The sequence below is a fragment of the Corvus brachyrhynchos genome, unplaced genomic scaffold (assembly GCF_000691975.1).
Source record: "Corvus brachyrhynchos isolate BGI_N302 unplaced genomic scaffold, ASM69197v1 scaffold407, whole genome shotgun sequence".
Lineage (NCBI taxonomy): Eukaryota > Metazoa > Chordata > Aves > Passeriformes > Corvidae > Corvus > Corvus brachyrhynchos.
The window spans coordinates 1292257-1306789 of record NW_008239056.1 but is presented as its reverse complement, the minus strand read 5'-3'; the positions used below and the strand labels follow the sequence as shown (position 1 = coordinate 1306789).

Below are 14533 nucleotides of genomic sequence, written 5' to 3'. Positions count from 1 at the left end.
GCACATCTGACAGGTGATCAGTAGATTTCAGTGATCAGGGAGAACTGCTTCTCAACAGAGGCTTGGAGTTATGGTCTTAAAACTGCTAAACACTTCAGAAAAAAGTGCCTGGCAATTCTTAATGGTTAAACTAAGGCCATTCAGCTGTAACTAGATGTAAACTGGATGCTCTAGTGATTTTGAAACATTCCATGACCCCAGGTCAGAAGCTGAGACAATGTAGTATTTTAGCTGTACTGTGCTTTTGCACTTTTAAGAGACAGCACAGAATAAAGCCTCATGAACTACTTTAGTGCAGCTAAAAAACCCCAAGACTTCTGAGAAACAGAGCCATAATGCTCAGTATTATAATTAAGTGAAAAACTTCCACCATCTACAAAAACATCTATGAACATAATGACACAAAAATGCTGATGATCTTTCTACTCTACCCTAAAGAAGAGATATCCCCATTAATTAAATTGCCGATAAGGCTTGAGGCTGGAACATGTATTTAAAGTTGACCTGCAAATGAAAAAATTCACCACTTTTTTTTTTCCCCTTAAGAAGAGGCCAGAGAAGCTCTCACTTCCCTCCCCTCCAAAAAGTCTCCCTCTACATTCTCATCAGAGGTATAACACAGGAACACACGGTGTCAGACATTAAGAGAATTACAACCTTAACAGCGATTTATCACTCTACTCTTACAAACAGAGAAAGGACTAATTCATAGAGGGAAGACCTCTCTTTGATAAAACAGTCTCCAGAAACTTTCATTGAATGGCTCAAGAAATCTCAGACAACATCTAATCATAGCACACAACAGATGGTTACAAATGGTTCACCTTTTAGAGACTGTCAAAACATGAAATTCTGAACATTTAAAGTAAAAACACAGCATATAACATATTACTCTTGCTGGCTTTGCCTCTTCTGTGCATTAAGAGAGTTAGGCTACTATTTCTCTTTTGCAGGTCAACTTCAATACATCAACTGGAAGTCACTCACCCATGTGCTATGCACCTAAGCTTCTAGAAATCTTCACCTAAAAAGCTCCTAAAACTAATCTCCATTTGCACAATAAAAAGGGTCAGTTGCAGAGTAAACTAATGGGACACACCTGGCACTAGGCTGTATCTTAGAGCACTTTCACATCCTACAAGCAAGTGCCAGGACTAGAAATCATTTAAAATTTATTGAGGACAAGAAAGCACAAATAAAGAAACATATGCATTAAGAGAAGTTACAACCAGGAGTCAGGATGTGCCTCCTGCAGCCTCAGTTTTGAGGAGTCAGTTAATAAGTGTACAGGTCTTTGTCTACTCAGATGTACAGCTAAGGAGTGACTTTTTAGAACAAGGAATTCAGACTTTATCAAAACAGCACCAATAATTGTGTTCATTACATCAATGGCTACCATGGCATGCATCTGTACAAACCTTTCAGGCAGTTGTCCACAGCTGGTCACGAATAAAAAGGCATATAAATTTTTCTCCTCTTTTATTACAATGAAGTTTATAACAGTACAGAAAAGTCACATGACCTTAGTGGGTCAGTTTACTTAAACCCTGGAACAGGAGGAACTCTGAATACATTAAATATTGTTACAAGTTCAGACTTTAATGTACAAGTAGTTGGGAACAGTTACAGCCCTCACCAAACTATGTTGGGGACATGAAGTCCAACAGCACTTGAAGTGCTGTGAAGGCATCATTTCACAAATAGCAACATAACATTACAGAACTTGCCTTTAAGGTGGTATGTTCATGTAATTCCAGCGCCTTCACAATTTAACGAACCATATTTACTATACTTCACTTCTAAAAACCTAGATGAAACATGAAAAAGAAGCCATACAGTATAAATTGCAACATCAGGAAAAGTTCCTGTTATTATTCCAAATAATTTTTCCCATGTAAAATAAGAATGTCCAATAGCTCCTTGCATGTGGGAAGATACTTATTTTTTTAAAGTCACAATGAAGCCTTAACTGATGGAAGCTCAGCTATATTAACAGCACAAGATGAGAAAAGGTTTAATCTCCAAACCTATTAGAGCGTGAGTAGGAGCATCAGTAGCGGCCACCTTGCGACATTACAGGCGGTCTCATTCCCATCGGAGGACGAGGAGGTCCACTCTGGTACGGGGGCACCATCGGAGGTCCCTGACCATATGGAGGCATTGCTCCAGGAAGATACCCTGGCATGCCTTGGTGATGAGCACCATACTGACCTATAAACAGAACAGTTAAGATGCAAAGAATAATTTATTTTTTTTTTTTTAAATAGTGAAAGTGCATTTTGTGAAAAGCTTCACCCCTCCCTGCCAGCATAGGCAACTTCACAAATCTTTTCAAAAACAGAATGCTGGGAAACTTATGATTACCATGAGGTGGCATGGGAGGTCTCATTCCTTGTTGTTGTGGAGGAATTCCTGGCTGTGGTGGCAGCATACCTCCAATTGGTCCAACTGGTGGATTACCCAGGGAAGCCTGTCCTGGTCGAGGAAGATTGCGCTGGTATTTAGGCAACTGTGCCCTTCTCTCTTCCTAAAATCAGAAGAGACAACCACAACGCATTGTGTTAAAACCCACCAAAAGCAAAGTAAATAAGGTGCAACAAAGTAGATTTGAGGTACTATTTGAGTAACTATTTTAACTACCTTACTAATTCAAAGGCTGCTAGTAACATTACACAGTAGCACTTGGATTTTCCCCCCTTTCTGCAGACTTTCTGCCTTAATACAGGCCCATCAAGCATTCCGCATGGAACTCAAATTCTCCCCTCCTCCCAGCTGAATAAAGCCCTTTTCTCTTAAAAAGCTCTGACAAAACTGAACACAAATCTAAATATCTCTGAACTGTAATTAAGGTTCATTTTGTTTTATCCATAAACTCCATATTTCTAACTGCTGTAAGAACATCAAAACGACTTCAAACTCTTCAGTCTTTTGTTCTACACTCATTACCCAGACCTAGTTAACTTCAAGTTTAAGTCACATGAAGTAAAAATCCAAATTGTATTTCGGGTTGAGAGATTTCCCACCACCACCACCAAAACTAAGGCTTAGACTGGAGCAAGATAACTGCAATATGCTAGTCATCACTTCACAATCAAAGAAGTTCTCTCAGTTATGTTAGTTCTGCACAGTTTGCACTCACACCATTATTAAAATATACACAATGTAGAGCACAGATGAAATTCCATCTAATCTGCCATATCAGCACAAATCACATTTTTCAGTAAGACAATGAAAACGTTTTAACTTACCAGTGATATATCCTCATCTGGATGGATCAACTTACTGGTTGCACTGGTTGTTGTGAGGGTAGCAGGCTTACTTGTGATAGATGTAGCTGGTTTAGCTGCAGTACTGTTTGTCGTGCTAGTGGTTGAGGCTGTAGACTGTGTATAAGCAGGGAATGTTGGTTTGGGGGGTTCCGTTGTTGTTGCAGGTGTAGAACTCAAAGGTTTGAAATCAGTACCAACCGGCCCTGGCACAGCTGCTGCAGCCTGTGAAACACAGAGGCAGGTCAATATTTCTCAAAGCATCAGAAAGCTTAAATGATGTCTGTTAGACCTCTGAAACCTTCCAGTGAGATACATAACTATAACAAGCTTGACAAAAGTAAAGTTCAGCCTTATTGCATACTAGAGCAACTGAAAACAAGGCAAAATAAACCCCAGTATATACACATACACACACACACAGAGGAAAAACTAAAATTTGCAGGTCAAAAGCCACCACAACAAAGGGACAGCAAAGAAAAAACCACCCCACTATTTTATCTCAAATACTGAATTTGGCAAATGTGTAAATCTTTCCTGAACCACTGTTTTTTAGGAGCCTCTAAGTACAAATTTATTATTATTTCACTAGATTAACATACTTTAGCAGCCCTTAGATTAGAGTACAGCTCAAAGTGCTAGTACACATTAAAACTAGGTATTTAAGAAATATTTAAATCAAATATTTAAGAAAGCTCTATTGGGTCAGGGCTTTAAGCGTTCTCTCTATGAACATATTGCAGTATTTTCACAAAGTACTATGTCTATCCACTATGTCTAATCTTATTTGTGAATGAAGAATCAATGGAACTACAGATTCCAACATTTCATCTCTCCTATTCTACAAAGCTGTCTCTAAAGACACAGCAATCTCCAAAGCAAACCTTAGTTATGAGAGAATGCTTTTGTTTCTAGTCACTGCATATTTACAGTTATCTGAACTTCCCCATCAAAACAAAAAATGTTAACATTTTGCACATAATGCAAATTAAAAATTCCCTACATTATGATGTGCCATATTAAACAACAGAAACTAGAAAGCCTTCACCATGCATCAAGCTAGCCACTGCCCACTAAAATGCATTTAACTGCTTTCATGCTCTTTTAACCCTTTAGAACCATGATATAACATTTCATTCTTTCACACTAAGAAAAATTGGGCACTTCGACATGCTTGTTTCTGGTAAGATGCAACTCATAATCAAGGACTCTGCAGTTTTACCAGCTAAACATAATCAGGAATATAACAGAAATTATCTGAAGATGTTTAGTCAATTTTAGATTTTACAGAACAGTCCAAAGGGTTAAGTTGAAAAGCAATTTGTTTTAAACTGTGACCTCCTGCGTACTTGTGCTGTGCTAGGAAACAGAGCGTTAGAAGATGCTGACAGACTTTCTGAATTGGAGGAAGCTGCACTTGAGCTTGTGACAGGTGTCCCCATCTGTAGCATAAAAGAAAGGAAACAGTGAAAAGTCTCCAAACAAATGGGTGGAAAGTATCCAGATGAAAGGATTTCTTATACTAAGCCCTTTCTTATGAAAGGACTGTATTTTTGTAAACATGTATCTTCCCAGCAGAAGCGCAAAACACAAATAGTACACTACAAAGGCTTCTGCAACATACTTGAAAGCAAGTAAAAACTCCAGGACCTACACACAAGTGCATTCAAAGGGAAGAGGTCACAAGCCACTATCAATTCCCCACTCCCCTCCCCAAAACATTGAAAAGAACTTTTCACTACACTTACTCCTAAACTTTTTGAAGTAAAAAACCCTAGCTCAGGCAATGTTCAACCAGTTTAACAAGACTACAGAACAAATTTATCCATTTACCAGTAGAGAGCCCATTATGAGAACAGCTGAGAACAAGTCACATCAAGATTTTTAATTTGGAAATTTTAGATAGAGTTCTATGGAATCAGATTCCTGTAGCTAACACATCTCTTTACCCACCCAAAGTTCCCTTATAAACAACAAACTAAAGGCATTAAAGAGTGTTTTGCCTACTCCTTTCTTCCCCAGTCCTTACAGAACTTCTGTCTGGTTCCACAGCTGTTTTAATACAAACAAAAGAATCTTTTAAAATTCATTAGAGCACTACACTGAATTAAACATCAACCCAAGCAAAAATCTTAACTGGTCATTTCTTGGGCCTCCTCAATAATAAATAGGCACTATTGACAAAGTGACAATTTGAAGAATATAATGAGAGATTCCAGGCTCTGGGATGCCTTACCTGCCCTGCGCTTGGGAAGAGTGGTTTAGTAACTGGAGGTTGTGGGGTCGGTGCTGTTGCAGCAGGAGCTGGAGGCCGGTTCAGAATGCCCGGAGCTGTAACAGGCTGTGCTTGTGTCATTGGAGGCATGCCAGGCCGAGGCCCAACAGGTGGGGGCATCCCTACAAACCACAAACAATGGGCAACGGATCAGGCTCCAGGAAGCACAAATACTCCTTACAACAATCCTGTTCCCAGTGTTCCTTAGAAAAAAGTTTCCCACCAGGAAGATGCATTTTTAAGGCAACAGTAAAATAAAACATGACAAAGGGTAATACCAGCAGTCACCAGTCAATGTCCATGCACAGGCAGTAACCTCAAACACTTCAGAGCAATGCTGGATTGATTTCTACTAAATCTTCAATAATGAAGTTTATGCTTTCAATAAACCACTACAATTAATGTAGTAACTGTTACTAACACACTGCGGTAACTGTTTCTGACACACCACAACTACACTGCCAAGAGCATGGATGACACAGTTACAAAATCAAAGAGACTCTGAACCGTTTCTGAACAGTACCAGAACTGCGACCAAAACACTGCCAGCTTTGCTGGGGTCACCAGTGAAGTGGATTGGGACATTGTGTATTGTCACCACAACACCTGCACTTTGTGTGCATGGAGCTCTAGGAGAGGGTCAGGTGGGAAGTTAACAGCTCCCATGGGTTCCATCAAGCAAACCAGCAAATCTCAGTTCATTACCACACAGCTGCTCGTCAGGTGGAACACCCAGGGAACTTAGGGCTGCTTAAGAGCTGCACAAGCTCAAGAAACGTCTCCTCGAGCTATGGTAAGAGACCAAAATTTCAGTTAAGTTTATTCACACTGCAGGCTCATTAGTTGGGTAAACGACCAACATTACTGCCCACTTTCCACATTTTCAATCATTACTATTTTCCAGCTGCAGCCACAGACATTAAAAAAAGGGATGAAGAGAGACTAAGCAACACAACAATGTGAGAAAGTGCAATAAAACCAAAAAACTATATTCTATTTTTTTTTAACAATGGTATAAATTATTTATAATCAGAAGCCCCAAATCAACCAGTCTGCACAAGAGTGGCTTCTGTGGCAATCCAACCACATCAAGGTGGCAGGTGGTGGCATAAGTCTCTATGTTCTTTATATAAAGCCTAAATCTTAAGTGGAAATAAATAAATATAATTTAACTCTCACCATAGTATGAGTTCGACAACCCTGACCTACCTGGTGGCATACCAGGCATAAGAGGTGGGATTCCTGGCCCAGGAGGCATCATTCCACCCATCGGCATCATCCTATTAAACAGAAAATGAGCACTGGTATGAGCACTCAAGATAAACTGTTAAGACAACTGGCACATGCCTGTATTAGATAAAAAATAGTGGTAAATAATTTCAAGAAGCTCTCAACAGAGGCAATTCCAAACCAATTGACTCCACAAGAATAAAACCAAAACATAACCCAACACCCAAAACCCCAAACACTTTTTATTTGAACTTTAATTTCTCAAGATCTCACTTCCTCTATGATGAGATTTCCAGAACTGGTGTCTCTCGAAATCTCTCTCAAGACTACTAGCTGCAACAGTGTGTTCCAAGAATCTGATCTCAGTACACTCATGACATCTGAACATAGGAAAACCAGCTAGATCCAGTCACACTACAATTGCTGCTCATCTGTTATTACTCCTTTCTGACAGTAAGACTGACTGGCAGAAAACCCAAAGCTGTAGAACTATCCAAAAAATATTGACAAAAGCAGAGATCATAGGGCAAGAACGCTTCTGGAGTTTCAATTACAGTAAACACTCCATATACTAATGATAAAGTGGGATTTTGATATTTTAATATGAGAAGTCCACATTGCAACATACTTTTTCTCCATACTAAGAACAGGTTTGGTTTCTCTTCCTAGATGAATATATATGAGCCCTTTACAGGGAACAAACAAGTGTAGCTTAAGTTTGCTTAATTTTTTGCAACCATTCAAAAACTGATTAGGGAAACAAAATACAGGAATGCTTACTACTTTAGTGAGCAAAGTAAGCTGATCTGCAGCACTCACATACAAACCAAAACCCCACTAAGAAGCAGTTTCTGTTTGTATGACGGAATCAAGACACCTTCACTACTGCTGTTTTCAGATCAAATCACGTGAAAAGGTGAGCACTCATTCTGGAAAGTCTGATTTCTGCTCTCACCTCATCTATCACTGCTACACAGGGAACAACCACTGCAGAAGCAGCAATGACTGGGAACACAGACCCATCACCCCTTTTTTGATTGGAAAAGACAAAGTCAGTCTTGCCACCCAGCAGACATCAGAACAAGTGCTGGATGCTCACTGCTTGCTGCCCCAGAAGAATGACTGCCTGAGAAACTGCAGACAGTGCTAGAACTAGTGTCACACTAAAACCAAAGTTGCTTCCTGTCTCCTACTTCTTTGGCAATTTTTAAACAAAAGTTAATCAGGTTAAGTAAGCAAAATTTTAGATTAAAATAGACAAAAAGCATAATGCAACACCACCCTCTCCTCCTAAGTGGAATTGCAGTGAAGTTTTGGCAAATTCATCTGTGTTTTTACAGGTGACATAACATTCACCTGAAGTTAACAAGGAATTTAATGAGGACTAAGTGCCAGACAACCTGATTAAATTCTGTTGAGTTTCCACCCAGAAAAGCTAAAGTCCTGATGAGCATCCACACCATGTTCAGCTACAATATAATTTTTAAATTCAAGGATTGTTAACTCAATATTCATGTCTCAGAAAAGAACTTTTCACCCCAGTGAACTCTAAAGTTTAGACTAAACTGAGTTCCTGCAGTATGTCCTGCACTGTAAAGGATGAAGTACATGGAGCTGTTCAAGCTCTGGTTCAAGAGAGGCTTTAAGTCTCTAAGGGCCTATTCGGTTAATATTTTGTAAAATGCATTTCACGTACAGTTTTGTAATATTCATTTAGATAAAAGCATAAAAACTTCACATATAATACAGTATCAAAACCTTGCTAGACACCTTCCCCAAATTCTTAGGCAATATTCAAAGGTTTTCAGTAAAACAATTTCCAGCTTATCAAAAACATGACATAAAATGGCATAATGAATGTACCTAGAATTACATTAATGAGATGCTTACATGTTTCCACCACAAAATGACTGCATGTATTTTCTCTGCTGATGTAATCTGTGAAAATTTATGACAAAATCAAAAATCTAACTGTGAATTTCCAAATACATTGTGATAGGGTATGGTGTCAACCCCAAACAAGAACAAAAACCAATATCTCTTGCCCAAAATACAAGAAAAATAGAAACTATTCAGTACTTTTTTTCCTGTTAGGTTGATGACTGACAACCAGATGCACAACATATGTGCACTATACAAGGGAACAGTGGCTCACAGAAGGCTCTAAACCAACACAACAAAATTTTATATTAATGTACTACTACTTAATAATTATTAAGTCAGGAGAAAGGCAACATACTTTATACATAAACTCAGTTTGGCCATATTTTACATGTTGGTTTACAGCCATCCAGTTCTTTGGTTAGTCTTAACATTTAGGTTACAGAGTTCACCATTCCCTATGTACATTTTTTTAATTAGCTTTACTTTTTTTGTGACAGTTTAAAATGCACAGTATGAACACATAATATTAAATCTTTTTTGCTACTCACCCAGGTGGCATTCCAGGCATAACTGGAGGCATTCCAGGCATCATAGGTGGAACACCTGCCATTAATGGTGGTATACCTTAAAAGAAAAATATATTTTCAACAACTCTGATAACATACAGTTGCTACCAATTGTCATCTAATAAGTTTACACAGGATAAATGCTTTACAGGAAGATCTAAAAGATTGGGTTTTGAAACAAAATTGCTTACAAACAATGCAATATAAATACTATCTGCAAATCTGACTTTGATTGATTGTTCTCAGCCCTGCAAGATCGTGAATCTTCTTAGTGGTCTCCAAAGAAGACATCTTATTACAAGAAGAGATCATTTTTCACTCACTGATCAAATTTCTTTCCTCACTGTATCTATGGCCTGTGTATGAATGACCTGTTCTGTGTTAGCAATCTCTAGATACACAGCAGCCTTTCTGCCCTGTTTCCAAAATCCTGTTATAAATACCACAAACACACACCACTGGTAGCCTTCTGTTTGAACCACTTATTTGTCTTAACTACCACATGTCTTCAATCTACATGCCAGCATTAGGTATCTAAATCTAGTCCACGAAGGAAGATGTGCTCATGCACAGAACAGGGGGAGGAAAATGAAGAAACTGCTTATCTGCACCTCCCAAAACTATTCTGTGACCCCAATGTTAAAAAGGCAGATTATTACTCAGTATACAGCAGCATTTCATGTTTCTACTGAGGTTTTCAGTAACTACCTAACACACCCTCTCACCTGGAGGCATTCCTTGGTGCTCCTGGCACAGGAGGAAAACCTGGCTGTGCCATTGGGGGAATGTACCCCTGCTGTGGCTGAACTTGCTGGGGTTGAAATGAAGTTGAAGCTGCAGATTCATCATCTTCATACTCATCAGAATCATCCTGTTGTTTCTTTTTCTGGCTCTCTGCAGACAGTACAACACATATAAACACAAATTATATTCTGTGAAATTAACTTTACCTGGCATATTCTAGGTGGAACAGCAATAGCAAAATTCAAACCTTATCACTGCTCACAAAGTCACAGAAATACAAAGAAAGAATGCTGTGTGAGCCTACCTATAGCCACAAATAAAGGGACAGAACATGACTCACACTGCCATGACCCTGAACACACAGGGGGATCTGCCCTCATGTCAATGTCATGCTGTCCAGCATAAACCAAAGCAGTTCAACCAAAGGTATACTTAAACAGCAACAAAACCGAAGCATTTGGGAATCATCAGGATAGTTTTACCTCTGGCCTTTCCTCCTCTTACCCTCACAAATAAATCACCATGCCCATATTCATTAGGTAATTGTTATAGCTGCTCTGGCCCACAGCTACTTCTGCATAGAAAAGGAAAAATCCCTCCCAGCCTCCCACGTACCTGGAGCAGCCATCAGAGAATGCATTAAATCCCACCCTCACTGAATGCCACAGCTGAGTAAGGAGCTGACGAGGGAAATAAAAAACAACCAGCCACATTACACCTTACCCTGAGTTTTTTGTTCAAGTAACCTCCTCCGTTCCTCCATATCTTTTTCTGGAATGCCTTCCATCCCATAAATTTCCAGTTCAATGTCTGTTCTTCCAGGAATAGCATTTGGAACAGCATCTATTGTCTCTTTATGTACCTAAAGAAAAAAAAAAAAAAACAAACAAATCCTGCTGACCACAATTCAGGGCAAATTCTCAGTGTTCTTCAGGAAGTTTCAAAACAGAAAAGGAATATCCTTCATAGGAATAATCTCTCTGGCCAAGCATTTTCTTGATCTGTGCTTCCTAATCTCTGGTAGCTACTATTACCCCTAAAACCAGCTTCCATAAACCAAGACAGCACAATTCCTTCGCTCCTATAAAACTCCCAGCAAAGATCTCTGCTGCACAGTGGCCATCTGACTGCTGACACAGCAGGACTCCTGTGCTGCGAACAGGCCATTGCTGTCTTTTTCTCACCAGTTTTAAAGACTCTGGAAGCTCCCAGCCCCCACCTTCACAAGGTCCCTATTCATTTAAATTTTACATACTGTAAAGAAAAGTTCATGTAAATCTAAAACTCCTTACCTGCATGCAGTGTATAGCTAAACCAGGTCCTGTATACAGTTTCTTATGACATATATGGCATTTAAAGTGCTTTGCTTTTTGATGCTGTATAAGGATCTTTTCATCATCGAAATCCCTATTACAATACCTATTGAAGACTGTTAAGGAAACATTTAATCCTAGAAGTGACTTTCTAGATAGAACTAAGATAATTAGCACCAGTGTGATTTTTCCTGAAGCAAAAGAAAGGCACATGAAGCATCTCTGAGCATTCAAAGAGTGATAAATATTTCATGCATATCTGAAACCAAACACCCTCCCACAGTCCAGCACATCCCTCTTTACACAGGTACAAAACTGGGAAGGTGTCTGCATGCAATCAGAATCATCATTTGATTCCATATTGTTTGACTTTGGTTTTCAAGTCCTACCTATTTTTCTCTTCAAGGGTGTGAACGCTCCTAAAGCATTAGAGGAGAAACAGACTTCAAATCAGCAAAAGGGAAATTACGCAAATTACTCAGAAGTGCCTCTTTAATCAATTACCAGAAACTACCAATCATAAAAGAGAACAAAGGTTTTAGTTTAAAATTCCCTTCCTCTTTCAGTTATCCAGCTATCAATTTTTCTGACATGGCATAATTTGCTGCAGTCAATGAAGAATTCTCTGCTTTTAGAAAGATATATTTTAAGCGAAGAACTGTTTGGCCATCTAGACAACAGAAAAGGCAAACTGCATTTCCTTTCTGTGGTTCACACGTTTTCCTAGGTGAGACAAATACATATTTGCCTTTTATTACTGACACAATGTTAACAGTGCTAACACAATGTATCCCTTGCTTTCACCGAAACGTGAAATATTAACATCTAAAACAAGCACAGATGCCTTTCAAGACAAAATGCTAAAATACCTCGGAGCGCCTTCTAAATTTCTTTCTTAAACAATTCTAGAGGACAGAAACATTAGAGATAGATAAAAGGTAAATTTGTAATCACTCCACAATAGTGAGCACCTTCTGAAGGAGCGATCAAATGAAAATCCATCAGTATTTCTGGATCCTGAAAAATTAAACCGGATTATGATGCAGCAATTACAAATTGAAAGCTTCCCCCGTCACAAAGGAAAAAAAAAAATTCAAATTCTATTTTAACCACATCCATCCCCCCTCCGTGAATAAATGTATTTATTAGTAGCAGGATTTTCTCCCTTTAACATCCTCCCTCACGGGGGATAAAGATCATTCTCCATTTCCCACTGTCCCAGCTTTAGGAATCGGGCGGGAGGCCGCGGCCCCGGCGAGGAAGACGGGAGCGGGCCTGAGGCCGCGCGGGGGGTGGGGAGCACAGGAAGGGCACGGACCGGGCCCCATCCCGAGGAGTACAGGGACGGAACAGGGCCAAGCACCGAGACAAACCGTAACGGGCGGGGGAAGGACGGTTGAGCCCCATCTCAGGACGAGACGGAACGGGACCACGCAGGGACCGAGCCCCAATCGCGCCAGGCCGCTGCCCTTTCTCCCCCACCCCCCCAGCTCTCCGCACCCGCCGCGTCCAACACAGAAGGATACCAGCACCAAGGCTTCAGCTGCTTCTTCTTCTTACGGCCCATAGCAGCGTCGCCCCGACCTACAAAGCAGGAGAACCGAGCACTCCCTCAGAGCTGGAGAGCCCACGCGGCCACCCAGCGCCGAGTGAGAGGCACAAAATGGCGGCTGCGCTCCCTCAGGCGCCGCTGCCGCCTCCGAACTCCCAGAGTACACCGCGCCAGCAGGGTTGGGGGCGCTCACGTGACGCGCTCCCGGTCGTCTCCACCGGGCTGTGCCGTGGCGCCTCAGGGCGTCGCCGCCATTTTGTCTAGTCGGGGATGGCGGTACTTCGCCTGAAGGACCTGTGTGTGTGTGTCACAGAGTAAGAGAGTCACGGAGTGATTTGGGTTGGGAGGTACCTTAAAGCTCATCTCGTTTCACCCCTCTGCCATGGGCAGGGACACCGTCCTCTAGACTAGGTTCCTCCAAGTGCGGTCCAACCTGATCGTGAACACTCAAGGGATGGGGCAGCCACAGCTTCTCTGGACCACCTGTGCCAGGGCCTCAGCACTCTCAGAGCAAAGAGCTTCCTCCTAATCTAAACTGTTGCTCGTCTTCGTGTTTAATGTCACCGAGAAACTGTGTTTTCCCCACTAAATGTTACTGGGCAAGAAGCTGGTGTTGCTGAGACCGGCCACCGTGCACAGTGTTCTTGTGCTGTCTGTGCCTGTGTTGCTGGGTGCTGACAGCGAGGCCATGGCATGTGGGGGAGCCCGGCACCCCGAGAACACAATAAAACCGACTGAATTGTGTTGAGCCATCACTATCCTCAGCTACACCTGCACCTGGTGGGGGGCTGGTCCCTCTGCAGTGACAATCCATCGGGGTGTGTGTCTGTTACTCCCACGGCTCTCGAGCTCACCACAGGTACACCAGCTGTTAGAAGAGAATCACAGTATCATTAAGGTTGGAAAAGACCTCTTAAGATCATCAAGTCCAACCATCAGCCACATCCAACCCTTTGCAGTGGCCCTGCTGCGGTTGGGGGTCACAGCTGCTCCCCACAGGAGAGCAACAGAAGAGAGATTGTGGAATCTCCCTCTCTGGAGACATTCCAAACCCACCCGGATGTGTTTCTGTGTCACCTGCTCCCTGTGACTGTACTTTGGCAGGGGGGTTGGACTGGATGATCTCCAGAGGTCCCTTCCAACCCCAGCGATTCTGTGATCGTGATTCTGTAACTACCTGGTAGCTACAAGGCCAAGCTAACAAATGTCCTGTTTTAACAAAGTATTTCAGAAGCAGAACTGTATTTAAAAACTGACAGCATGGCTAATCCTGCCAAATCCCCGTCCAATCCAAACCATTCTATGATTCTGAGATGTGATTTGAGCAGGTCCTGCCAATAAGTGAGTGATCGGCTTTTGAAGGATTACTTGTACTGACAGAGGCAATGCGGCGCCTGTACTGCATTTTTCTGTGCATACAAAGTATTTCAGAAGCAGAACTGTATTTAAAAACTGACAGCATGGCTAATCCTGCCAAATCCCCGTCCAATCCAAACCATTCTATGATTCTGAGATGTGATTTGAGCAGGTCCTGCCAATAAGTGAGTGATCGGCTTTTGAAGGATTACTTGTACTGACAGAGGCAATGCGGCGCCTGTACTGCATTTTTCTGTGCATTACACAAACGGAGGAGCTGCAACAGCCAGAGCCGTTTCTGCATGACCTCATACTCCTCTCGGTGGGGTGAGGACACCCCGTACGCT

General features: G+C 41.3%; 2 protein-coding genes across 2 annotated transcripts in view; one reads left to right on the top strand and one right to left on the bottom strand.

Annotated features, from left to right (window-relative positions):
- Positions 1-1155: 1155 nt before the first annotated feature.
- Positions 1156-12986, bottom strand: ZNF207 (zinc finger protein 207). The gene is given in 13 exon segments (XM_008637566.2): positions 1156-2211; positions 2365-2527; positions 3249-3491; positions 4616-4708; positions 5503-5663; positions 6751-6821; positions 8662-8709; positions 9204-9279; positions 9947-9959; positions 9961-10115; positions 10689-10827; positions 11258-11384; positions 12805-12986. Coding segments are annotated over 13 exon segments (1491 nt in total). The 5' UTR covers positions 12846-12986; the 3' UTR covers positions 1156-2050.
- Positions 12987-13100: 114 nt separating this feature from the next.
- CUNH17orf75 (chromosome unknown C17orf75 homolog) overlaps positions 13101-14533 on the top strand; it is an 8028-nt gene continuing 6595 nt past the window's right edge. Inside the window, exon 1 of the mRNA XM_017739129.1 lies at positions 13101-13144. Within this exon, the coding sequence (XP_017594618.1) occupies positions 13101-13144 (44 nt within the window). The remainder of the gene's footprint in view (positions 13145-14533) is intronic.